The sequence below is a fragment of the Siniperca chuatsi genome, linkage group LG7, assembly GCF_020085105.1.
Source record: "Siniperca chuatsi isolate FFG_IHB_CAS linkage group LG7, ASM2008510v1, whole genome shotgun sequence".
In the NCBI taxonomy this organism is placed as follows: domain Eukaryota; kingdom Metazoa; phylum Chordata; class Actinopteri; order Centrarchiformes; family Sinipercidae; genus Siniperca; species Siniperca chuatsi.
In genome coordinates, this window is record NC_058048.1 from 31215430 (window position 1) to 31242902 (window position 27473).

The 27473-nt window shown below is 42.0% G+C and overlaps 1 protein-coding gene across 1 annotated transcript in view; it reads left to right on the top strand.

The window, feature by feature from the left end:
* The window catches only part of col4a4 (collagen, type IV, alpha 4), a 52523-nt gene extending 26442 nt beyond the window's left edge, over nucleotides 1–26081 (top strand). Inside the window, exons 21-46 of the mRNA XM_044203155.1 lie at nucleotides 777–937; nucleotides 1041–1113; nucleotides 1860–1966; nucleotides 2495–2678; nucleotides 2849–2917; nucleotides 3011–3118; nucleotides 3211–3279; nucleotides 4353–4502; nucleotides 5139–5300; nucleotides 6169–6336; nucleotides 6419–6562; nucleotides 6885–6992; nucleotides 7691–7869; nucleotides 8318–8381; nucleotides 8562–8636; nucleotides 8936–9043; nucleotides 10064–10171; nucleotides 13570–13641; nucleotides 14777–14905; nucleotides 15040–15147; nucleotides 15226–15381; nucleotides 16438–16686; nucleotides 16958–17074; nucleotides 18306–18494; nucleotides 19977–20260; nucleotides 20999–26081. Coding sequence (XP_044059090.1) covers nucleotides 777–937; nucleotides 1041–1113; nucleotides 1860–1966; nucleotides 2495–2678; nucleotides 2849–2917; nucleotides 3011–3118; nucleotides 3211–3279; nucleotides 4353–4502; nucleotides 5139–5300; nucleotides 6169–6336; nucleotides 6419–6562; nucleotides 6885–6992; nucleotides 7691–7869; nucleotides 8318–8381; nucleotides 8562–8636; nucleotides 8936–9043; nucleotides 10064–10171; nucleotides 13570–13641; nucleotides 14777–14905; nucleotides 15040–15147; nucleotides 15226–15381; nucleotides 16438–16686; nucleotides 16958–17074; nucleotides 18306–18494; nucleotides 19977–20260; nucleotides 20999–21238 — 3581 coding nt within the window. The 3' untranslated portion in view covers nucleotides 21239–26081. The remainder of the gene's footprint in view (nucleotides 1–776; nucleotides 938–1040; nucleotides 1114–1859; nucleotides 1967–2494; nucleotides 2679–2848; nucleotides 2918–3010; nucleotides 3119–3210; nucleotides 3280–4352; nucleotides 4503–5138; nucleotides 5301–6168; nucleotides 6337–6418; nucleotides 6563–6884; nucleotides 6993–7690; nucleotides 7870–8317; nucleotides 8382–8561; nucleotides 8637–8935; nucleotides 9044–10063; nucleotides 10172–13569; nucleotides 13642–14776; nucleotides 14906–15039; nucleotides 15148–15225; nucleotides 15382–16437; nucleotides 16687–16957; nucleotides 17075–18305; nucleotides 18495–19976; nucleotides 20261–20998) is intronic.
* The last annotated feature ends 1392 nt before the right edge of the window (nucleotides 26082–27473 follow it).

Consider the following 27473-nt stretch of genomic DNA (forward strand, 5'->3'; position numbering starts at 1 on the left):
CATAAATCAACTCTACAAGACACCTCTAACACGGAAACGTCAAAATGGTGGTTACACAGAGGATTATGTCATGGCACAGGTAGTAGTAATAATAATAAAACTTTATTCATATAGCACATTATATCACAAAAAGATGCTTCACAAAACACATAAAAAGACTGATGCAACAAACAAACAAACTAATACAATTTATTGTAAATAAATTGACAGTTAATACTGTAGGTGATGTTAAAATAAAGTAAAAGTTTCTAGGTTGAAAAAATGAGTTTCAAGTTTTGTTTTAAAAGTTGTAAGTGTGGTTCACATTCTCAGACCTATAAAGAGACTGATCCAGACTCAGGGTCCATATGAACTAAGTGCAGCATTACTGTAGGCTGTGGTCCAGGGCCAAGGAACAGTTCATGTGAGAGAGTCAGCAGAACACAGTGATCTGTTAGGAACATAAACTGTGAGGAGGTCACTGATTTAGTCTAGAGAGAGGTGGTGGTAGGTGGTGGTAGTACTGGAGAAATGATTTGTTGATGTTCTGCAATCAAAGGGACAAATTAAAACTTTTGACTGTGACAATTTTGTGGAGGCAAACCACCCTCTTTGCTTTGCATCAAGTGGTTCTAAGCCTCCACGTCATCTATTAGACTCATCGAACAAACAACTTGCCTGGTGTTATCCCTACATCAGGTTTAATAGAAAGAACAGAGGCTCCAGGATGTTTCCCTGAGGAACTCCACGTGTTATTGATTTATATCACTGTTATTAAATCTACCTGTGTGTTTCAGGTAGCCATGGCGACTGTTCTTGTGGCCCCCCAGTTGTTCTGAGGGGTTCCCCCGGCCCTCTGGGTGACCTGGGATCTCCGGGGTTACCAGGGGTCCCAGGGGCCCCGGGGCTGAGAGGAGAGAAAGGTTTACCTGGAGACACAGGAGAGCGCGGACAACAGGTGAGTCACCAGACAACAGGGTCAGAGGTCATATCAGCAGCCAGATGAAGCACGGAGTCAAGAGTTCACTGTTTGCTGTTTTGATTGATTGATTTGTTTGCAGGGTCTTGGTGGATTTCCAGGTGTTAAAGGGTTCAAAGGTCAGAAGGGAGATTTCTTTGTGGTGGATATTAAAGGTGAGTTTAACCATCAAACACTCATCTCTCTTGAACTCTACACACCAGGCAGTACAACAGTTATGTCAAACTCTGCCTCAGTTTTGTGTGTTTTGACCAAGAGTTTGTTTCTTGCATCCTGTAGACCTTCCCTCTTGTTTTCTTGAGTTGGTCTTAATATATAAACGATTTATGCTACAATGATTGATTTTAGTTATTTATTTAATTCAGGTGAAAATTAATTTTTTGGCCCCTTGAATGTAAACTTATTTTGTTTAATTGTACTTTATATACACCTTTACTGTATATGTTTATGTAGTTATTTATTTATTCATATGGTTTTGTTTGTGGTTCGGTCGTAACTACATACAATTTGTTGCAGTTCACATGATCACCTTTACACTGATCATATTACATTTATAAAGCAGTGCGTAGAATCCATACTAAAAGTTAAAAAAGGTCAAAATGAAAATGGTGTATGTCAAAAATAACTATTATTGCACACAGTTTTTTCTTTATAAATCACAATAAATTCAACAAAAATGTGGATGAGCGTCACATCCTTCCTGCTACACTCGCACCATCAATAAGAAACGATCAATTCACACTCCCTTGTAATACTGATATAGAGGTTGATGTGAACTGTAACAACTGACCAAACAGAAACTGAGGTGCTTGTGATCAGGCAGTAGTCAGGAAAATGAATTAATGTGTGTCATGATGTCATGTCAGTCTATCAATGGTTCTGACTGGACTTTTGTCTCCAGGTGACAAAGGAAACAAGGGCCAGCAGGGCCCTGCAGGCAGACAAGGATTCTCCGGGAGAAGAGGACTCGATGGGCCCCCAGGGGCCCCTGGACACCCCGGCCCTCAGGTCAGTCAGACACTCCAGGTGAACTCACAGCAGGTGTAAATGTGCTCCGATGTCGCAGCCATGTGGAAGTAGAACCGGACAGTGTAGTAAACGTATAGAAAGGGTGAAATAAGACTCTCAGGACGGAGGAGTGGGTCTGTCCATCCAGAGTCGGACAGCTGAACTCTGATCCTATCCAGTGATAGCTGTCTGTACATCCATGGGTACACTGCAAACAGGAACTGCTAACAGCTAATTCAGCATAGCTAACTAACTTAAAACATGACAACATTATACTTCCTGTTTACATCCCACATCATGGGAACTGTAGTTACAAAACCTAGAGCATGATTATTCCCCTAATAGAAGTAAGACAAAAAACAAGACTCTAATATAGATAGATAAAACATCAGGATGTTTTGTGTTAGGATTGTAGCTGGTGGAACTCTGCAGCCTGTAGCGGATGTTGGCAGGACTTCACACTGTTACTGTTTTCTGAATGACGTCACCGGTCTCTCATCTATAAGTCACTTTTCTGTTTCTTTTCAGGGTGAAAGTTTCCCCAGTTCTCCTGGAGAAAGAGGCCAACGTGGACTCTCAGGACCAAAGGGATTAGCAGGACCTTCAGGAGCCCCAGGACCAAGTGTAGTTGGAGCAGTAGGAAAGCGTGGGGCCCCTGGGGACCCGGGACCTCCAGGACTCCCTGGCCCCCCAGGGCCAAAGGGGGTTAGAGGTAAAGATCAATCTGAAGCCAACTTTAAATTAAGTAAAATCTACAGAAAACAACTGCAGCAGGGTTAGGGTTCATGATTCTTTCCCTGACTCCTCCATTAAATTCTCTATAGCTCCTCCCATTTCATGTTTGACTCCTCCTCTTCTTTTTGACTCCTCCCCTCCCTGCAGGTGATACTCTGCCCTGTGTACCCAGAAACCCCGGCGCACCTGGACAGAAGGGAGACACTGGAAATACAGGTAAACACCATCTGTAACATACAGTATGTCTGTCTGTTCACCTGTCTGTCTGACTTCCTGCCCACCTGTATGTTCATCTGTCTGTTTCTCCAGGTTACACAGGACTCCCGGGTCCTCCAGGTTTTCGTGGCATCACTGGACCTGATGGACCTAAAGGACACAAAGGACAGTCTGGACTTCCTGGACCGCCTGGACGACAAGGTACCAGAAGTCTCCTGTCACACCTGTACCACACCTGTCCTTTACATTATCTATAGCATTGTCTTTACATGTTTTCTCACCTCCTCCTGCAGGACCTACAGGTTTTGTTGGAGATACCGGAGAAGAAGGACCCGAAGGCTTCAGTTATAGTGGAGAACCAGGTACAGTCACCTGTCTGTCTGTGTGTGATGTGACTCACACTGTCATCGTACTCCTTTTATGAATCAAAAATGGTTACTGTAAACCTGAATCTTATTTCAGTAGTTTTACACATGATCCAAAGGTCCAGATGACACCAAAAACGTCTGTTTTGACCCGTTTCTCTGAACCACTGATTCGACATTAAAACGTGTTTAAGGGTGTTTTGTAACTTGTGTTGTTTAGTCCAGTTGAATGAGACTCTGGTTGGTTTTCCTGTTGGTACGATTGGTTTGAGCAGAGCACAATAATCGCACTCGGACCAAAACAACCGCACAGAGAGCTTTTAGAGGAAGTGGTCTGGGTCCGGTCACAAATAAATTCTGGAGCGGTTCATTTGTGGTGGGAACTTGATCCAAAGTCTGAGTACAGTGCGGTACTGATCTTACATCACTCAAAGAGAACCTGATACCACTTAAACCATTGATGATCTTGAGCCTAAACCATTTATATGAACCTTTTACTTTACTAAAGAATTACCCACAGACTTTACTTTAACTACAAGTTTGTATATTTTGTTTAATCAATGCAAAAGCAAGTAAGCAACAGGAGTAATTACTGAATAATGGAATAAATGCAGATCAAACCAGAAAAAACAAATAAATGCTAATAAGACATCACAACTCAATGACTGGATGACTAGTAAAATTTGGACCATTAATCACTCACTCGATGCAATTAAATGACCAAAACCCAACAACAGCCGAATAGCTGTAGCAAACACCATAGCAGTTCACTCACAGTGAGTAAATCCTTAACAATAATTGACCATTAACCAATCACTTCATGTGTTAAATGTTTAAAACTGGCTTACACTTGAACACCTGCTGGTCTCAGGCAAAGGACAAAAAGAGTCCATAAAAAGTGGAAAAATGGTCAAAATCCTTTAAAGAAAATGTAAAAAGGTAAAAGAAAATTGTCTTCCTCGGATTACGTGAGTAAAACTGAAAACATTTTAAAAATGTAGTCTTCGATCATCTTATCCTTCTGGAATCATCATCATTTCATCGTTTTCTTCCTCCTGTGTCTGTACCAGGCTCTCCGGGACTCCCAGGCTCCTCTGGACTCAGGGGCCTAGCAGGAGACTCTGATGTCGGGCCCTCAGGACCCATCGGCTTTCCAGGGCCACCAGGCTCTCAGGGACCTAAAGGAGTGCCTGGCTCCCCCGGGAACAACGGACAACAAGGTGATTTACTGGACCTGAGATGTAAAGCTAAACGTACCGATCCATGAAAGTCTTGTTAACTTTGCAAAGAAAAATTAATCAGTTCGTCGTCTGCTGGCAGTCATTACATTCTGTTTTCAAGATGGTGAAAGAAAAACTGTTCTCTTTTGGTTTTAGCGCTTTATATTTTGGACAAGTAGAATTGTACTATGCGAGCTTCCTGCGTGGGTGTTAACTCTTCAAATACATGATGTTTCTGTGCTGAAATGTCGTCAGTTTGAGTTCAGTTCTGTTTGAAGCGGCAGGTGGCCCTGCAGAAGGCAGCAACATGAGGGGGTCATTCAGTGTTTCTCAACCGTCATGTCAAGTGTGTTACAGACAGAATCATGTTTAATGAGCGGCAAAGCCAATATGTACCTGTAACACCTTCCAGTTACAACCTGTTGATCTTCTTTAAAATGTGTCAAAATAATAATTAAGATGAATTTGATTTAATTGAATTGAATTCAAAGCTACTTTACCACAAAGGTAAGGGAGAACACAAAGCAGAAGGTGGAAGTAAAGGACTGATTGGGAGAAGCAGTGAATGAGTTCAGGATGTGTTGAACTGCGTTGAATGAAATCAGATTCATATATTTACTTCCTATGTTTGTCCAGGAGTCCCGGGTCTGCCTGGGGGCCCTGGAGCGAAGGGCCAGAGAGGACATTGTGGGGCCCCAGGTATAACTGGCCCCCAGGGGCCCACAGCTGACCTCTGTGATGCAGGACAACCTGGTTCCAGGGGCCTTTTTGGCCCTCAGGGACCCATTGGACCCCCAGGTAAACTTAGTCACTAAGGTAAACCTTACTTTACCTTACTTTACTCATCACCTCACGCAACGTATGCTCGTACAGCGGTTCGTAGATATCTTACGAAAAGTAATGCACCATTTTTCGTGGATAATCCTACGAATGTCCAGCAACCAGCAACAGGCGTACCGGACCTTCGTCGTCATGGTAACAACAAACACGTGGTTAACATTGCGAACTGGTCGTAGTTTGGTTAGGTTTAGGCACCCAAACTTCTCGGTTAGGTTTAGGAAAAGCTCACGGTTACGGTTAAAATAAGTAAGTTACGTTAGTAACTCACAATAAGTCATGTGATGTAAACACGTACGTCACGTGAAGTAAATCATGTGACTTAACTTATGCATGTAACTTAAAATAAATAAGCGTAACTTAAAATAACTCAATGTTGACTTTTGGTTTGGCATGGGACACGAAACCTTGTCTCCCAGGTGAAAGTCCTGTGTTTGACCCATCTGTCCACCTATCTACATGGACTTTAACACTCTTTACACTTCCTCATCTGACTTCCTCCTTTGATCCCGTAATAATTACTGCGGCCGCTAGAGGTTGCCGCCTAATGATAAATGTAACTGCCTCATGGGTTACTGTATATACAAATTATAGTGCATTACTTTTCGTAGGTATAACTACGAAAAATGAATGACAACAGCCTGCTTCACGTCCCTTTACAGTTACATATTACATTATTATATATAAAAGTAGTTATTTGTTGAAATAAAATGCTCTGTATCAGAATAAATTCCTTCTTCTTCTCCGTCTGTAGAAAAATACGTTTTTACCAAAATATCAGCATCTTCCTTTAGTCACCTGACTGTGATGTCATCATATTTCTGTTCAGGTTTTTTGGGGGAGAAAGGTGAGGTCGGGCTGGAGGGTCCTCCAGGTTTTGGCCTAAAAGGCCCTGTAGGTAAAACAGGCTCTCCAGGTTTCCCGGGGTACCAGGGGCCCCAGGGCCCCTCTGGCCCCAGTGGAGACTCAGGACTGCTGGGGTCCGACGGTCAGAAAGGTGAGCTCCTCCCACTAACACATCTGTGTTTAAATGTTTTCTGACGACACAGGTTCACAAAAATACTCATGTTGTGTTTCAGGTCTAAAGGGGCTCCAAGGCCAGAACGGAGCTCCAGGGGCCCCCGGACATACTGGGGCCCCAGGAGCTCCGGGGAGGAGGGGGGAGAGAGGGTTAAACGGACAAGACGGTACTCCAGGATGTGTGGGCCCAAAAGGAAATAAAGGTAAACACTGAGTGATACTACAGTACTGCGTCTCATTAATTACATTTACACTGGTAGTTTATCAAAGTAAAACTGTTATTTAATGTGAAATCTGTCACATTTGAAACATAACAGATGATTTCATGATACATGAAACATGTTGAGATGTTCTGGGTATCACAGATAAACTGATCAAATTAAACCAACAATCAGGTCTCGGTCTGAATATAAACAATATCAGTAACAAAAGTTCTCCTGCTGACACGGAGGTGATTATGCAGCTAAAAATCACTTCAAACTCATTTACTGCTTTTGCTGAAAGCCCCATGTGTGTCCCCTGCAGGCTGTAAAGGGGTCCCGGGGCCTCCAGGAGACACCATGTGTGTCCCCATCAAAGGAGTGAAAGGAAAACAAGGACCCTCTGGCAAGAACGGCTTTCCTGGACCACGAGGTGAGAGCTGTTACCATAGAGACCAGTGTCAGGGTGTGATGTCACACAGGAAGTGGCAGGGTCATGACCTCTTTAGATCAGAGGTTCAGTGTTGCATTCAGGTACTCTGTGAAAGTTGGAAACACCTCTTTGCCTCCACACTGAACACCTGAACACTGTTGTCAAAGGTTTGGACTCATTATTACACCTTCCAGTTCAAGTCTCTACAGTAAATCAACAAATATCTACCAACTCGTAAGTTGTATCATGACAGGAGCAGAAATAAGAAATGACCTGGAGATGATAAAAGTATTAAAATAATTATTAACCCTGACAGGCACTTAATGTTGTCTAACTATCAACCAAACTGCAGTCTCACCAAAGGAGAGTCGAACTGAGTCGAGGTGAGGTGACTCTTGAAAACTTGTATCAGTCAGTCACCACCAGCACTGCTTAAAGCTAAACTTTGTCAGACTCAGAGTGCGAGGCTCTGGCTATTTCCTGGAGGCATCAGTGGTACAAAAGATTAGTTTGTTAATTTTTTTCCAACACTACAACTGGCCCACAAAAGCCAATGATAACAGCCAGCAGAGCCGTGGGACAAACTGTTAATGCTGACGCTTGATTTCCCATGATCCTGTGTGGGTCTCTGTGACACAGTAACCTCAGTGTGATCCTCCAGCGAACCTTTAAACATCAAACACTCTCTGTCTCTACAGGAAGTAAAGGTGTCAAAGGAGCTATTGGTAAGCCAGGGTATCCAGGTATCAACGGACCCCCTGGCATTGTAGGTCTCCCAGGCCCCCCCGGGCCCTATGGCAAACCAGGACTTCCAGGTCCACCTGGATATCCAGGACCTCCAGGATTCATCGGCTTTCCCGGAGAGACCGGAGATCCAGTAAGACAAAAGTTGACTTTTTAATAACTCCCTGTTAGACCTCTGATTAAAAACTGTTAAAAACTTCCACTAACAGAAATCCTAATAGACTTTGGGAGGATTTGGGAGGGGTAGTGCTGTGTAAAATATCCAAAACCATCTCCGATATAGAGCATATGAACTTACAGCTGGAGACCCCAAACTGGAGAACTGAGTCATTGTCTGTAGCCACTTCTGAAACACATAATAGCTTGAAAATGGCTCATAAGAAATTCTCACCAAATTAGGAAAAATCATGAAGATATCAAGCTGATAAAACATTGTTCAGTATGCTTGTTTGAGGTGTAAAGAGGCCTGGAGTCTGCTGGGGCGCACACAGCAGCTTAAACTTTAGAACCAAAGAACCAGAACTTTTGTTTGTTGTTTGTTTTGTTCAGAAATATTGATCTGTCCTTGTTTGTGGTTGCAGGGGGACCCAGGATGTCCAGGGCAACCTGGAAAACCCGGTCCCCAAGGATGTGGTGGACCCAAAGGTAGGAACTAACCCCTAACCCCACCCACCACCACAACTCAGCAGATTTATTTGAATAATTTTTTAATGCCTTTCATACATGAAATACAAAAAGATATGAAGGATTTTATCTCTGATTCCTTCACTGATTCTACTCTTTTACTGCGCAGCTTGCTGTATAAAGTCTGCGTCTGTGTTTCAGGTGATAAAGGAGACTCTGTCGGTTGTTCTGGTCCACCTGGAGACAAGGGGCCTCCTGGAGACTTCGGGCCCTCAGGTGATGATCTGGTTCTGCTTGTGCAGCAGTAACAGAGTCTTTAGGAGAGGAAACAAAGTGAAACAGAAAATAAAGATGATCAGCAGCTGAACATGAATATACAGCCAATAAAATAACAAATGACTCTATTGGTTTAGTGTTTAGTGAAAAGTTATTAAATATTTAAAGTCTGTAAATCCTCAGAAGAGAGAATCTGTTATTGATTATGATCTTTAGTGACTGAGGACATGTGTTGTGATGATTGTTGTATAAACCATCAGGTGAGTTTCTGGATCAATCAGCTGTTTTTTCTCTCTCAGGAACTCCTGGATCTCAGGGAGATCCTGGAGAACCCGGTTTTATCGGGGCTCCCGGACAGAAAGGATGCAAAGGAGATCCAGGCCATCGGGGGGACCTAGGTGAACCAGGTACAAAAGCTCACCTGGACCTCATCAGTCTTTACACCTTCATTCTGTAACATGAGCTAAGTCATGTGACCTGGTACCATCCAAAACCAGTAAAGGCCAGCAGCTGTTCAGTCAGGCTCAGAGCAGAATGGGACAATTGAAGTCTGCATATTGTTAGTAGTGGAAGTGGTCGGGGAAGTGGTCTCTCAGGCTGTCGTCATGATGTCACGCCATCATCAGCGTCCGGGGCCTTTATTTACCTCAGAGAGAACCAGGCCTTTATTTCTGTTATTTCTTCCCAGTTATTTTTCCGCAGCACTAATTCATCAGTACAACAACAGTCATGTCAGACATTCACTTTGCCTTTTTCTCCGATTGATGCTAAACTACCATGAATTAAACTCAACACTTCAGAATTTTCACATTAAAAGTCTTGCAGCCTTCTCTTTATAGGTAGACTTTTAATGTGAAACATACAAGGAAGTGTTAAGTGTTGTTGACGGTAGCTTAACATGGATCAGGAGTACAGCAGAGAAGAAATGACGGGAATTAATGAGAGCATTATTTCTGATAAAAACACAGAAAGCAGAGTAGTGAGTAATACTTGACTCTGTTGTTGTACTGATGGATTAGTGCTGTGGGAATGGACATTATACTGAATTCATTTTAATAGGCTGCAGGTAATTTCACCCCCCCTCAATGTATTTTATTTTTTTACCTGGCCTTTATTTGTTTGTGCTGGCCACAACTCGCGTACTATTGTAGACTCAGTCATTGTTTGATGCAGGCTTTTCTATCGGAGAAGTTACGATAATTTCTATGATAAAGTGGGCCCCCCATTCAGAGTTCAGTCTGATTGAACTTGACCTGTGAAATCCTGAAACTCATCAACATCCAGCCAGTCTGAGAGAGAAGGTGGAGCCGACCGCTGGGTTGGGAAGCAGAGTTTGTTATATTCATGTTTAGAAACTACACGCTGAAATAAAACAAGCTACATACCTGACCCTAACAATATCCGTCTGTCTGTCTGGTTTATTTCAGGTGTGACTGGTCCCTCAGGTCCCAGTGGTTGTTCGGGTCAACCAGGTGTTCCTGGTAAAGCGGGTGCTGATGGTCCTCCGGGACCGCAGGGCTGCCCGGGACTCCAAGGTCAGAACTCAAACCCAGACCTGCTGTCATGTCAGCCGTGGAAGATTATTAGCTTAGCAAGTAACAAAGCTTGTCCAGTAAAGAGAAAAGGTTTAACTCTAATCTTTTTCTTTATTGGAGGAGGGGAAGGTCACTTAGAGTTTATTTTTTATTAAAATTATAACCCCAGGTGGTACAAGCATCATGTAGTCAGGAAAAACTCACAACACATTATAATCAGTTTGGAGCTGGTTCACATTGTGATCAGATCTCAGCCAGATGTAAATGACATCTGGACAGTTTGGTCAACTGACGCACCCTCTTCCTGCTATCTATAGCTGCTCATCAAAATAAAAGCTCCAGATGAGTCATTACTGTGCAGAGGAAAAATAAATCACTTCAGGAGACTCTCCAGGGGCCACTATGACCTGCAAGACCAAGGTCACGTGATTGACAGGTGTAGCTGAACTAGAACTAGTGCTAATTAGGGTGGGGTTATCCTAGAAAAGAACTCAAGTGATTCAACTGTCAGACAGGACGTTCTGATGGAGTATACTGGCAGTTTAAGCCTCTCCACTATCTTCTTACAGTATACTGTAAGTAACGTTAGCCTAGTAGGCAATGCTACAGAAAAGTAGAATCATATACAATAGAATACAACTTTAACTTTTTGTCCACCAGAGTGGAACATTGTCTTGTAACATACAGTGAGTACAGAAAGTATTCAGACCCCTTTAAATTTTTCACTCTTTGTTTCATTGCAGCCATTTGCTAAAATCAAAAAAGTTCATTTTATTTCTCATTAATGTACACTCAGCACCCCATCTTGACAGAAAAAAAAACAATTGTAGAATTTTTTGCAAATTTATTAAAAAAGAAAAACTGAAATATCACATGGTCATCAGTATTCAGACCCTTTGCTCAGTATTGAGTAGAAGCACCCTTTGAGCTAGTACAGCCATGAGTCTTCTTGGGAATGATGCAACAAGTTTTTCACACCTGGATTTGGGGATCCTCTGCCATTCTTCCTTGCAGATCCTTTCCAGTTCCGTCAGGTTGGATGGTGAACGTTGGTGGACAGCCATTTTCAGTCTCTCCAGAGATGCTCAATTGGGTTTAGGTCAGGGCTCTGGCTGGGCCAGTCAAGAATGGTCAGAGTTGTTCCGAAGCCACTCCTTTGTTATTTTAGCTGTGCTTATGGTCATTGTCTTGTTGGAAGGTGAACCTTTGGCCCAATCTGAGGTCCTGAGCACTCTGGAAGAGGTTTTCTTCCAGGATCTCTCTGTACTTGGCCACATTCATCTTTCTTTCAATTGCAACCAGTCGTCCTGTCCCTGCAGCTGAAAAACACCCCCATTGCATGATGCTGCCACCACCATGTTTCACTGTTGGGATTGTATTGGGCAGGTGATGAGCAGTGCCTGGTTTTCTCCACACATACCGCTTAGAATTAACGCCAAAAAGTTCAAGCTTGGTCTCATCAGACCAGAGGATCTTATTTCTCATAGTCTGGGAGTGTTTTTGGCAAACCCTATGTGGGCTTTCATATGTCTTGCAATGAGGAGAGGCTTCCGTTGGGCCACTCTGCCATAAAGCCCTGACTGGTGGAGGGCTGCAGTGATAGTTGACTTTCTGGAACTTTCTCCCATCTCCCTACTGCATCTCTGGAGCTCAGCCACAGTGATCTTTGGGTTCTTCTTTACCTCTCTCACCAAGGCTCTTCTCCCACGATTGCTCGGTTTGGCTGGACAACCAGGTCTAAGAGTTCTGGTCGTCCCACACTTCTTCCATTTAAGGATTATGGAGGGCACTGTGCTCTCAGGAACCTGGAGTGCTGCAGAAATTATTTTGTAACCTTGCCAGATCAGTGCCTTGCCACAATTCTGTCTCTGAGCTCCTTGGGCAGTTCCTTCAACCTCATGATTCTCATTTGCTCTGACATGCACTGTGAGCTGTAAGGTCTTATATAGACAGGTGTGTGCCTTTCCTAATCAAGTCCAATCAGTTGAATTAAACACAGCTGGACTCCAATGAAGGAGTAGAACCATCTCAAGGAGGATCAGAAGAAATGGACAGCATGTGAGTTAAATATGAAGCAAAGGGTCTGAATACTTATGACCATGTGATATTTCAGTTTTTCTTTTTCAATAAATTTGCATAAATATCTACATTTCTGTTTTTTTTCTGTCAAGATGGGGTGCTGAGTGTACATTAATGAGAAATAAAATGAACTTTTTTGATTTTAGCAAATGGCTGCAATGAAACAAAGAGTGAAAAATTTAAAGGGGTCTGAATACTTTCCGTACCCACTGTATACAACAAGTAACATATAGAACAGATGAGGAAACAAGATACCACTGAAACAAAAAAGCCCACTAAAGTATAAAGTACACTACAATATACAAATATAAAATGCAGATAAAATCCCTAAAGCAAAGCATAAAACATTCAACATATCACAAAATACTGTGGAGCAGATTTGTGGCTCAGTTTTTTTGTTTAAAATGCTGATTGAACTCATCTATCTAATGGAATAAAAGACTTCTTTAAACTATCTTTGGTTGTCAGAAGCAGCCTGTAGCGCCTCTCAGATTTCAGTCTCAAACTGAGACAGTAAAGGCTGAGAACTGTCTGTCAGGATGCTTCAGGTTTTATCACTTGTCCTGACGGCATAAAGCTCGCTCAGCTTCATCTGGGGCTTCCCAGTTATTTTGTTGGCAATGCAAAACAATTCCAGCCAGATGACTCCATTGTGTGCATTTTGTGTCCATGAAAATATAGTCAGTATTTTCAGAGAAATGCAATTGGTAGTCCAGGACTGTACCAAGAAACCAGAAACTTTCACCAGTTTAAACAAGTCGGCTGTCAAATACAACAGGCTCGGTTGTAGCCAAGTGACGACTGTCTCCGTCTGTCACATGATGACCCTTGCCATGCATGTCGTAGTGGTCCCTCAAGAGTACCTCGCATCACCAGATGTAAATGTAAAGTCCTGTGATCAAATGTCATTAAGGGTAATACCAGGAGGAGGTGATGTAATCAGGTGTGATGGGAGGGCGGCGTTAAATACTACTAACCAAACCCTCAGGTCTCTCAGTATTTTCAAATGTCACTGATAAATGATTCATCTTAGATCACCTGGCAAATAGACGTTAGCCAACGTGTAACAAAGTGACAAACCCGAACCTAACAACAAAAAAACGAATAATTACAGGAGTAGATTTACTGTAGGAGGTTTCCAGGTGAGATGACAGCAGGGTCGTTGTAGGTGATAATGAATACACTTACATTTACTTTAGATTTTATTAAGTTTTCTATAGTTGTTGGTTGTTTATGTTTTTACTATATTTATCTGACAGATCTGTGAGTTGGTCAAAATAAGTTAACATTTTGCTTTTTATGAATGATTGTTACGTCAGGTCCTCCTGGACCGCTGGGACTTCACGGACTGGATGGACTGAAAGGAGTGAAGGGGGACATGGGGACCAGAGGTCTGAGTCTCACACACACTAAACACACTTAAGTCAATTGCTAACATACAGACATCAAACATGAGATGAAAGACTTGCAAAAGGGGAGCTTGTTAAAATCCCCACTGATTGAGGGAAGGCCACTGCAGTGAGGAAACATTACGAGCTTGTTGTGACCACAGATAAAAAAGCTCCAGCCTTCCTCCACAACTGTTAAAGAGTCTGGTGATGGTGTCTGTACAAAGTTCTGTTCTGGATTATTACTGTTGGGACTGTTGTCTAGTTCAGCTGTAAAGACGTTTGGAGTTCACCAGCCACGTTCATCTGGCTACTGGGTTGATCTACTAACTGGTAAAGCAGATCATTTATTATTTTGAGATGCTGTGGTGTTGCATGCTGGTAGGTGACTGCAGTGTGTGTATTGTCACTAAACCTCTGGATTATCTGCTAGTAGAAGTTCTAGATGTTTTGTGCTGGTGGGCCGATGTGCCGTATTCTGTTGTCAGATTAAGTCTTCCCAAAGCTGCATATAACTTTGTCTTTGAAGAAGAAATAATTAAAATACAGCCTTGGTCTCCGGTCAGGTTTGGGGCTCAAATACCAGGCGGGTTCAGTCGGGTCGCGTCTGAAAGGCGCAGGTACGGGCTGGGTTCAGGTCTCAGTTTCAGGGCCCTTGCAGAACTCTGAACCAAAGGTCCATGCTTCATGTGATGACAGCTGAAGAAACTTCATTCACTGAGGATGAACATGAAATATTGGTGATTCTAAACATTTTTTCTGCAGCTACACAAACATGTAGACCTGCTCCGACCTCCTGCAGAAACAGGTTTCTCCACCTGCGGCAGTTGAATGAAACATTACAGGATGTGATTAAAAACCTTCAACAAAGGGGCGATAATGAAGTGGTGATTTCATTTTGTGTGCGACATATAGATCAGGGTCACGCAGAGGTGGTTTTACAGCAGATTCAAAAATGAATAAAGGTGGAAGCATCCTGTTTGTGTGACAGTAATGAACCTCTAAATTGTCAAAGTTCAGTTAAAGACGTTTATGAGACATCCATTCTTTTATTTAGTTTTTAAAATAAAGTTTTGTTTGGTAGAGTCACTGGGACTGTCATCAGCATCACAATGTTAACGTCTGTCTGTCTGTTTAGGTCTGGGTAAGGAGGGTCCTCTAGGTTGTAAAGGTCTTCCAGGAGATAAGGGTCCTCCAGGTCCTCCGGGACCCAAAGGCCCATCCCAGCCTGGCCCACCAGGAACCAAAGGCTTCCAAGGACCCAAAGGTCTGTAACAGAGTGATTCTCATCAGGGTCAGGATGTGACAGACCTGCAGTGATGTAAATGTCTACCCACAATCTAAAGATCTGACCTTCAGTTTGACTCTCTGTCAGTAATGTGTCTTTTTTTGTTGTTTTAGGACCTACAGGTGGTTGTGGACCTCCAGGTAAACCTGGACCAGACTGTAAAGGTCCAGTCCCAGGGCCTCGTGGAGATAGTGGTTGTCCTGGACCAGACGGAGAGCCAGGTCAGACTTTCGATCAGGTTTAATAAACTTTAACAGAAATCACACTGGATGACCTCTGACCTTTGTTTGTTGTTTCAGGGTGTCCCGGTGACATGGGGGATCCAGGTCAGAACCCTCCAATACCTGGAGATGATGGGGACAACGGAGACACAGGGTGTCAGGGGCCAGAGGGCCCAAAGGGACCTCAGGGGCCTAAAGGACTTCCAGGCATCGCCGGAAATCCAGGAGTGAAAGGTGAGACGCTCTCGATGTATCTGATATATCTATATATGACGTTACCCGACATGTTACTGCTGACAGATCTTCACTCAGAGAAGATTCACTTCACAACTGACAGAACTGAACTGCAGGTGAACTGAAGCTGCACCTGAGCACAATATAAACTCAGTTTTTCAGTCTGAATGTGGTGTTTCTCTTAATGTGAAGCTCTTGAGCTTTCAGCTGCTAGATTCTCAAACTGTTTGAACACTAAAAGGAGATCTTCCTCTGATGAACTGTCTCTGGTAAAGCTTAAATGATGCAGATGCAAATGGTATGCAGAGCACATTTTCTTGAGAAAAGGCAACATTTTAAAATGGATACCACATTCAAAGATGGCACACCATTCATTACTATGAAATTTGCTCACTGACAGCATACGTCGAAAAAATCTCTGTTGGCTTCCTCACGCTTCCGCATTTTTTTGCCCCTAGAGCATGCTCAGTAGAGTGTCCTCGAGCTGATCCAGCTGAGAGCATGCTCAGCAGAAACTTCCGTTGGCCAAGACGTCTGACTTCCTGTTGGCTTCCCACACACATAAATGTGATAAAATAATTTAATCAGATGGCATTTCTAGGTTTTCCTAATGTTATTGGACTGAATGGATCAAATTCTGATAGTAAAAAGAGCCATTTTGTGTTACATGATAATGCTGGAAGTTGCAATACCCCTTGCAGCCACTACGCCAAAATTACTTCACAGCCCAGTGCCGTTCCTTGGGGGTTGGTCTGTACTTAAAATATATTAAGCTGCAGGTAACCATGGCAACAGTACTGATGCTTCAGGCTCCATTAGCAGTTAACTGACCTCTGAAATAAAACTAACCCTGGGTTTAACTGACTACAAACACACTTTAAAACATGGGGCAGGATTTGAACACAGCTGATCGTTGTTCCTTTGGTCAGTGGACATGGTGTAAAAGACACAGAATGGACTCCAAGGTGTCCACATAGAGGCAAAACACACTAATCACAGGAAACACGACTCTGCTTCAAGACTTGGTGTTCTACTTTTGTATTTTTGTATGATCAGGTGCGCAGGGGTCTCCAGGTCTGATTGGAATACCTGGTAATCGGGGTCCTAAAGGTTGTACCGGTCCCAATGGGCTTCCAGGATCAAAGGGATCTGCTGGACAGATGGGTCCAAAGGGGGAGAATGGACGAGTCTTCCCCTGCCCCACTTACCCTAACCCCGTACAGGCCCCCGCAGGAGCCCCTGGCCCCCCCGGTCAGACTGGCGATCCCGGCCTCCAGGGAGAAATTGGCCTACAGGGGAACAAAGGTGAGAAACAGGAGGTGGACCAGGTCATGATGATGATCATGTCCCATTCAAACTGTTTGCTGTTATTTCATACATTATTTGGTCATTCCCATTGCTCAAAAGAACAGATTTCACCACAGTCACCCCAATAAAATAAAATCCAGAACCAGCTCAGGTTAAATTAGTACCTTAATGAGAGACTGGACAGCAGATGAAAAGTCTCATGAAACTAATATCATCAGTTTTAGTCTCAGTGCAGCTGATTATCAAGATGGTTGATAATGTGTTTCAGGCAGTAAGGGGGATATCGGGTCTGAGGGACACATAGGCTGTGCTGGGCCCCCAGGTCCAGATGGAGACCGAGGAGAGAAAGGCCTGCAAGGGGTGTGTGGAGTATTGGGAGACAAAGGTGAGACCTCCAGCTGTCTGTCTCTCTGACTGTCTGTCTTTATCTGCCTGATTGTTTACCACTTATCAGTAGTTTTATTTTGTTTTACTTTATGTTAGTTTACTTTAGTTCAGTGATGTACATAATCACTCTTTCTTACTCTTTTTACATAATTTCCTTCTTCTGTTAATGTTACAACTGATGAACAGTATTTGCTCAGTCAAGTTCCAATTTAGCATGCCAATAAATATGTGACTAAACACAGTCAGCTTCTGTGGAGATACACATAAACGTCTTTGTGAACCTACACAGAGAAAGGTGTTATGGGTAAGTCACACCTCCCAAATTTCAACAACACGTAATATAGACCTTTGCATCAAGCAAGCTGATTGGTTGATCCAACATCCTGTCTGCAGGTTTTCTCAATTTGTTTTTTCAGAGTTTGGTCAAAGTTACATTTCAGCAGAGGACAGCCACATGTGATCTTCTAGCAGAGCAAAGGAAACTAAATTCCTCTTTTAGACACTTCATATGGTCATCCATCCTGTCATCTTCCTGTCCATTTACGTTGATAAATCCAAATTCTTTAATTTCACAGATGTAGTGTACAGTGTCACTGTTTTCTGATTTCTTCTACATGTTGGAGTTAGGGTTAGTGACACCGTTTCCTAGTGGATACATATGTTACACTCCCAATCTGAACAAGTATAAAAGAAACACACTTGACAACATGTTCGAACCACACCTGTGTACATTCACTTACTTGCAGCCCAGAGGAGCAGATGTCCAGCTTAGACTTTAACATCTGCCACAGTGTTACAGCACATAAAAAAAACATTATCAACAAGGCTTACAGAGTCAAACTTGTCAAGTGTCTCTTAAGGTCAAAATAATATGTTGAACTTCCTTCTGAAACTCCAACATTTTTTAAACTTTACAGCAAACTGAGCTGAGCAGCAGCCTGAAGGTAACGTTCATACACACAGGTCCAGTAGAGACAAATGAGTCTCTGAGACCACAATCTGCAGCCCACCAGTCACACAGTAGTATTTACACTGGATCTTAGCATCTAAACATCAACGTGATCCACACAGAACTACACTGACCAATCACACTGCAGTATTTACACTGGATTGTCGTGGCTGTGCCAGTGAATTTGGGGTTCGATTTGGGTTAGAGTTGTTTGTGCAGTTGTTGTGTATCAGCTGTGTGGATTTCCTTCCACTTCCTGTGGTCTCCTGTGGTTTCTCAGGTGATCCTGGTCCAGTCGGTGACTCTGGTCCCCCCGGACCACGTAAAACCTTAAACTCTGGCTTCCTGTTGGTGATGCACAGCCAATCAAAGACGATTCCCAACTGTCCACAAAACATGAATCTCCTGTGGGTTGGATACAGTCTGCTGTACCTGGAGGGTCAAGAGAAGGCTCACACTCAGGACCTGGGTATATACACACACATAAACACACACATACTAAGTTTTCTATGCTTTTCCATGCTCCAGGCCTTTCTAAGAGTTTGGTTTCACAGACAATTCAGTGCCATTGCCAACATCCTCATCAACTAAATCATACTCTAAACCTACGCGATCCCTCCCCTTGACCGCACCCCCCTCCAGGTAAGGCCACAGGGATGGGCACCAGTGCTCCTGATCCAGACCAGATTCTATGATCTTTTTTAACCAAATATCGGGGTCTTTACAAATCCCCATCTGGCTGGGACCTCAGTTGAGACCAATTTGTAAAACAGTATGTATACAATTGGTTAAAGTGCATCAGAGGTTCATTTGATCTCATGATCATATCAAAATTACTGGATTATCAAGCTTTAAGAAGTAAAGGTGTGAAACAACCTTCCAGAAGGGCCTAATGCATGATGTCAGACATCCATCCATTTATTTTCTGCAACTTATCAAAGCAATATCAAAGCGATAGCCCAGACATTCTTCCCCCAGCCATATCCTCCAGCTTCTCCTAGAAGATCTTGAGGTGTTCCCAGGTCTGACAGGATCCTCCAGTGTGTTCTGGGTCTGACCTGGGGTCTCTAAGGCTGAGCCCAGACACCCTACCAAAGAAACTCCTTTCAACTGCTTGGATCCACCATCTCATTCTTTCACTCACTACCCAGAGACCAGGACCACAGCTGAGGACTGGAACAGAGATCCACTGGTTAATCCAGAGCTTCACCTTCAGGATCAGCTCCCTCTGGACCACAGCGTCCACATCATCTGTTGATCTCACGCTCCATCTTACCCTCACTGGTGAACAAGACCGTGAGAACTCCTTCACTTGGGGCAGTGACTCACTCCCAATGTGAAGGGTACAATCCACTGTTTTCCATCAGAGTACCATGACCTCAGACTTGGAGGTGCTGACTCTCATCCCGCTGCTTCATTCTCAGCTGTAATCTGCTTTCCCAGGGAGGCTGAGCAGTGTGATACCCTAATAGTTGGAGCTCACTCTCCGGTCCTGTTTTTTAAAAATGTGAACCACCACCCCGGTCTGCCAGTCCACAGGTACTGTCCACGACCTCCACAAGACACTGAAGAATCAATCAAGACAGCCCAACAGTGTCCAGAGCTTTTAGCATCTCAGGGTGAACCTCATCCACACCTGGTGCCATTGCAGGGCTTTTTGACAATCTCCGTGACCTCTGCCAGAGAAATGGACAAGTCTTCCCCCAAGTCTCCCAGCTCTGCCTCCTCTATGGAGGATGTGTCGGTCGGGTTCAGGAGTTCGTCAGAGTGTTCCCGTTATCCCTGTTGTACATTAATGTTCTCCTGGAGAACCACGTACACACATCCACACACAATAATATGTTCCTTAATGATAATTGATTTAAATAAACCAAATATCTTTGATTTGGTAAAGCGAGCTGTTAAATTTTATTTAGATTTTAATTAATATTTGTACTAATGATATTTTCAGGTCAGGCGGGGTCGTGTATGCGGGTCTTTTCCACCATGCCGTTCTCCTCCTGTAACATGGGAAAATGCTCTCATGCGAATCGTAACGATAAATCCTATTGGCTGTCGACGACGGCAGCTGTCCCCAGTATACCAGTGGACGGAGCCTCCATCGAAGATCACATAAGCCGCTGTGTGGTGTGTGAAGCCCCCTCCTCACCTGTCGCACTGCACAGCCAGACCTCCATCAAGCCAGACTGCCCCCCCAGATGGAAGAGCCTGTGGACCGGATACTCCTTCCTCATGGTGGGTACTGCAATGGTAGAGGTACTACTACTAATACAGTGCTACTACTGCTGATGGTGCGACTGATAATACTACTGCTGCCGTCCTAAAAGTACTACTACTACACTATTACTACTGCTAATGGTACGGTACTACCACTTCTGCTAATACTACTGCTACTACTGCAGATAACGCTGATGCTAATGCTACTGCAAATACTACTGCAGCTAATACGACTGTTGCTAATGCTACTGATAATACTACTGCTAATACTATCACTGCTGTCCTAAAAGTGCTACTACTACTACTATCGGTGCTGCTGCTAATATTACTGATGATACTAATGATGACACTACAAATGCAGTACTACTACTGCTACTGCTAGAGCAGAGAATACTCCTACTACTGAAATTACAACTACTGCTAATACCACTCAATAAGTTCTGCTGCTAACATTTACAAGAGCTATGGAAATACTATTACTACTAATACTACATATGCAAATTGCAAATACCACTACTGCTAATACAACTACAGATTATACTACTGCTACTCCAACTGCTATTAATACAAAAATCTGATACTAAATACTAATAATACCAAAAATAAATAATTAATGCTACCAATAAAAACTAGATGATAATAAAATACTGGTACTAATACCATGATAATACTACAGTTACTGTAACTGTTACTGCTGCTAACTCTCTGCTAAGGAAGTCAACGCCTGATGATGATTTCATTTCCTGTGTGTTGCAGCATACAGGTGCAGGTGATGAGGGCGGCGGCCAGTCTCTGACATCATCAGGTAGCTGTCTGGTGAACTTCAGGGCCCAGCCCTTCGTGGAGTGTCAGGGGCCTCGAGGAACCTGCCACTACTTCGCCAACATGTACAGTTTCTGGCTGACCACCCCGCTGGAGACAACCACCTCCACGCTGACCGAGGACTCGCAGCAGAGGAAGAACATCGGGAGGTGCAACGTCTGCATGAAGGAGTGAGGAGATGCTTCACCTCCTCCTCCTGCAGAGTCTGAGAGGACAGACAGGACGAGACTCGTTTGTTTGTCTCTATGAGTAGAGACTGTCATGTTAAAGATAACGCTGCCAATCAATCAATCAGTCCTGTTCAGATCAAGAGGAGTGACTCAAACTGGTTTATTTTGTCTACTGTATTTCGGCAGACAGATGTTTGAACTGGGATTGTCTGATGTTAGTTTTTAATTTTAGGTTTCACAACAGAGTCATGATGTTTGAGCTCCATCTGGATGTCAAAGATTCATCAATAAATCGGCCCTCAGATAAAAACTCACCAGTTGTAGGAATTCCGGGCTTGAATTAACTTTTGGAATCAGCAGGTAAAACTTAGATTTTAATATTAACATAATTTCCACTGGAAAAAACTGTTTTCTTACGCCCCATTCAGACTGGATTTATGTCTCTAGGGGAGGTGTGGTGATTTTTCACCTGTGCTGGTCAGTGATTTTAATCCCGTCCGGAGCTCTGCAACAACGACCTCCTGTGTTTTTATGAACTGGCTGGTCCTCCTGTAATTTAAATCCCGTCCAGAGCGACGTCCTTGTATTCTAAAGTGGATCTCTGAGTTTTGTTTTTTATCAACTCAGTGTGAAATTTGACTTATGTATGAAAATGGAGGAATCATCATTTTTGTTAATCTGATAGATGAACATATAAGCCTATTTGGGCACCAATATGACAATAGAAAAAATTCAAGCCTTTAGGAGAGCAAGACCCCTGTAAAAGCTTATCACATGTGCTGGGGTTTTTTTTGCCTTTTTTTAGCCTATGTTTCCATTTAGTCAAATTGTCCCCATTAAAGCAGCCGAAGCAGCAGTCAGCAGCTCCTGTCTGCAGTGGACCCGTGGACGGACAGACAGCTGTCTCTGGATCACTGTGAGACTGAAGGAAACTTAGAAACAGCAGGATTCTCAGGCAGGTTCTGCAGCATCTTTTTTCTCTGGTGTCTAAGTGGATTTCTGGAGGTTTATTCTGGACGGACATCAGAGATAATGATCTCCTCTGGAAGTGAGAGTCACACTGAATGATTCAATATGTTTTTCATGTCTGTGTGTTCAGATCTGACTGAGTTATGACTCTGAGAAGGATTTTTGGCTCAAATTCACCTCACTGAGTATCTTTGCCTCCCCTTCAGCTCTCCGGCGCCCCCCTGGGGAGGCTTTTGGGTTTCTCTTTTGTCTTTGTCCTGCTGAATGTCCATGTCTGTTACAGACCAGATCCTCTATTTTCCTGATGGTTAATATGACGTCCGGAACTATGAGTTAAATTACTGAGAAGCACAGTGAATTTTTTGTTCCCCACCTCCCCCTGTAATGTTAATCCCGTCTGAATGGGGCTTTAGAATAAATCAAGAGTTACTGATCCACTTTTTATTTAAAAAAAGTTTCAGTGAGTTTATCGGCATTTCTTAGACAGATGCAGTGAAATATTTTTTTGAATCAGAGTGAACATTACCACCCAGCAGACGGTGGACTACAGTCCAGTATAGTTCAGTAAACACTTTGGTTAAACATTCTGATGGAAACAATACTGCCAACAATTTCTAAAAACCGTCATGACTGTGATTATCACCATTTTCACCATGAACACAGCACAGCGCTTCTGTCTTCATTAGCTTCATTAGCTGACTTGCTATGCTAACATTAGCTAGTCGATCGAGGCTAGTTTATGGGTGTTAAACTTTTAGCTCAAGTTCTCTTGACGTACTCACACTGACGTGTCTTTGCCTCAAATCACATCGCACTGGGCAAATTCACGTCTACTCGCGTCTTTCCAATTGACTTCATATGCAATCGCACCACCTATAAAATTCACTAAAATTCTCTCCAAACCACACAGTTATAGACAGGTGTGTCAGATCATAAATTGAATTTCATCAGGTCTTAGGATGCAGGTAAATAAAGTGATTGACAGCATGCAGGATTGTTTTGGTTCCTTCACAACTACTAACAGCCAAAAGAAATCATGAATGAAAACATGAATGGGCTCATGGAATGTAAACGAGCCGCATTCAAACTTTACTTTCAGTCAACTGTATTAACACAACATAAACAAAAGCAGGTTGGTTGTTAAAAGTTCAGGTGTATGTGATGTACAACTACTTTATGAGGTGATAACATGTCAGATGTCCAGTTTACAGACTGTTCTGCTGAAAACAAGTGAATACAAATATTTAAAAACAATCAATCAATTCAGTCTTTTTATTCGGCCAGCTGTAATCAAACTTTAACCATTGAGGTGTCAGATCAGAAAACGCTCTTTTTTCGCACACTTTTTAAGTCATTTGGGTTGTTTTTGGCACTGACAACTTGTTTTTCATTTTCAGTAGGTGCACCTGTGTGTGTGAGAGTATTAACACAAGACAGGTCTGATGGTTTATGGGGAAATAAATTGGCATGTTATATATTAGCATGTAAACTAAAAATATAAAGGACCAATAATAGAACCCTGAGGAATCCCATAAGTAATTACTGACTGCTGGTTTGATCACATTTTAGACACTACTGCTGTATGTGATAACTCAACACACTGTCGTGGAGTTGTTTTTAATAATCCAGTTAAATGATTATCATGTTTCCAATTATTCTTGTGAAAATGAGACTATCCTGGTGAAATGTGGTGCACCACTAGGAGGCGCTAAAGTCAGAAATATGAAAATCCTACACATCAGAGCAAGTCTCCAGCAGAGTCACGGAAACAAGTGAGATGTAAAACAAAAACTACAGGCTGAGCTGTTTTGGATAAAGCAGGTCTGAGGCCACTTATTGATTTATGATAATGCTGATCATTTAGCCGGTGCGATGTCAAGAGCTGTTCAGGAGCTGATATTCAATTTTAGTGATCACCCTTCGTTTGTATTTGATCTTAACTCTTCAAAGAACCCAAATAAAATCAAGCTGTGCGTCAGTGTTTTGGCCGCGGCAGGAGTATTTTAACAGCGACCTGTTAAACACACAACTGTGACAAAAATATACATGTTTATTGATAATTTTGTCCAAACTAATGAATGTGTGTGCTGTTGATTCGCTCAGTAAATCAGACTGGTTTTATCTGGATGACATTTGTTTCATTTTATTACAACTCGCAGCTCACATGTCATCAGTCAGCTGATTGCAAAGAATTAAATCGATGCTGCAAGGTTTTGACTCCACATGTTAGAGAGAGAGCTGATGTCACATCCTGTGATGCAGCAGCTGATTGGTTGGTGGCGTTGACATGACGTTCTCCCCTCAGCAGAGAGAACAACAACAAACACCTGAGTGAACTTTAACCCCGCCTCCAGACCCGCCCACAGCTCAAACAGAACTGCACTGAATATGCATTCTGATTGGTCAACTGAAAATGCATTCTGATTGGTCAGCTGAGAGGCAGTGACTGCGTGTCATTGGTCAGTCAGTATTTTGTTAATAAGTAGGGGAAGAATCGTGTGAGAAGCTGTGAATATATTTGACATTAAACCTTGAAACATGTTTTTGTTCCAGTTTTCTTTCAGATCCGACGTGTTCGGGCTCCTCCCTCAGCTCAACTCCTTCTTTATTCATGTTTTTGAGTTTCAGTGTAAAAACAAAGAGAGCAGCAGTCAGATTTTAACACAGAAATGATTCAACTCAAAGTTCCTTTAACACCTTAGTAGTGACAATCTGTCCTGTTACTCTGAGTCGAACATGAGCTGCAGCACAGAACCAGAACCAGGACAGTTTCAGAACCAGAAGCTGATGTTGTGTTTTTTTAATTAGTCGTCTTCTTGTTGTTATAAATAAAGATCACTTGAATATTTATCTGTTTAATAAAAAAAGTCTGTAGTCGTTGTCACAAAACAAATGTTTTAATATTTAAAAAGTAAACAGGATGAACTGCTGAAAACTGTAGTTTAATTTAGAAATCAAGTGACTTCCTGTTACTCTTTTTTTGATTTAGTTAAAATATTTTGTGAAATCTGTAGTGGAGGTTTTGTGTTTTTTGTCTTTCAGCTTTCATTTCTGGTCCTGTTTAGGTTTCTGGTTCTGGTCCTGGTTCTGGCTCTGGTTCTGGTTCTGTATTATCTTTCTGTGATTTGTAAATATGTTTGAACTCAACCGTTTTATATTTTTACTGTAAATGTGATCAGAGTATTTATTTAGCCTGAAATTCATGTTGATTTGATGTTTCATTTGTTCATTCTTATTTTATTTTGGTAAGTGACGACACAGTGAAAACCCGCCCCTTTCCTCCCTCCTACAAAATAAAATTCACAACACATTAACGTGTTAATGACTTGAAAATGTATCAGGATGTAATTTAAATTTAAAACAATCAGAAAAAAGGATCATCATGTCAGAGTTTCAGCAGTTTGTTTCTTCTTCGGTGGAAATTGGTAAAACCTCTGAGGATCATTAAGCCCCGCCCCCTCGAGCACACACTGTGTGATGTCATAAACGGTGATGTCATAGTTCATTTTATCCGATTTCATTCAAACATGAAACACGTTTCTGATGGTTTCTGTTCACACTTTTTTAGATGAATGAGTTTCTGAAACTATTTCAATATAAAACAAACACATGATTTAACTACAGCTCCCATGATGCTTTGAGAGGAGGCCTGTGTGTAATACTGACGACCAAACACTCATTAATCTGAAACTCCAGGTTCTGACAGAATAAAACTACCTGAGGAGGAGGAGGAGCGGGAGCGGTCACTGTGTCGTCATTGTGTTTTCATTGTATTTAAATCTGTCGGTGATATTTTAATCTCTGTAGGAGGAAACTTCTCACTAACACTTTACTCTCTGTGGACGGACGACTCTTCAATAAATCGCATCAAAGTTTCACTCTGAGTCTTTATTTTAGTCCAGAAGTTTACGCAGATTGTGAGAAATCAGTTTGTTCTGAAGAAAATCTTGTGATTTCTATCAAAGTAAATCATTAAGTAAATGTATTATACTTTTAACTGATTTATCACGTTATTCTACTAAAACTTGTCTCTGTTTCTCGCACTGCTTTATTGGCTGATTGTTCTGCTTTCATTAGACAGGAAACGTGAAGATAAAGAGGTTTGACCTGCAATAAAGGTCTGAGGCCGGAATCAAACTGGCGACGTTGTCATCGCATTGTACGCATCGTAACCACCAAACCAGAGGTTTTCAAACTGTGACCCGCTTCCCCAGGTCCTTCTCGACAAAAGATCAGTAAAATATCCGGAAAAATATTAGTAAATCATAACCTATCAACAAAAAAAACCTGTAAAATAATGGAAAATATTAGTACAAAACCTATTATAACCTAACCTAAAATTAGTATAACAATCATTAGTAAGATATCCAAAAAATATAAGTAAAGTATCTGAAAATCATTAGCAAAATATCTGAAATTTTTGGTAAAATATACAAGACATAGTACTATAATGTCAGGAAAATGTTTGTAAAATATCAGAAAAAAATGGTAATATATCTGAAATTGTTGTGCATATGACAATAAAGAACTTGAACAAAATAAAAATTATTAATTATAATAAATAGACAAATAAGTAAAAAAAGAAACATTTTAATAAAAACACATACAGACTTGAAATAATGTTTGGCAGGATTATTTCCACGTGACACTTCTGACCTTTTCTTCTGGTTTCCTTCCTAGTGGCTGTAATGACATCATAAGAAAAAGGAGGATATAAAAAGTTTTATTTACGTCAATAACAATATAATCCGACGATTTGTGGCCTGGGAGGATTACAGTCAAAGCAAACAACACCGTCTTTTAACCGCATGCTGTCATTTAAATTGAGTTTAGATTCAGTGATCGTTGCATTGTAAGTACACTACGTTGTATTTTGTGTCTGCCTTCACACTGAGAGAGAGTTATAATCATGGAGCGGCGTTTCTAAATAAATTATATTAGACGACGTATTAAACATCGATTGGCTTTCCATACTGTGATGTTGTGCTCGAACCAGATGATGATGATGATTGAGGTTAATGCAGAGAAGTGCAGTAGTTATTTAAAATATGATGATGAAGCAAACGCTGTCATCTATGTGTAAAATGTGTTTGTAAATAAGAAAGGTGAAAATAAAAATTGGATGGATAACTTTATGTTATCGATGCCCTGAAAAAGTCATGAATACATTTTGCAAATGTCTCTAGTTAGACCTTTAAAACCGCATCTGCTAAAAAAGACAACAACCTTAAACTCAAGTTCAACTGAATTAAAACTACGCAAATTTAAAA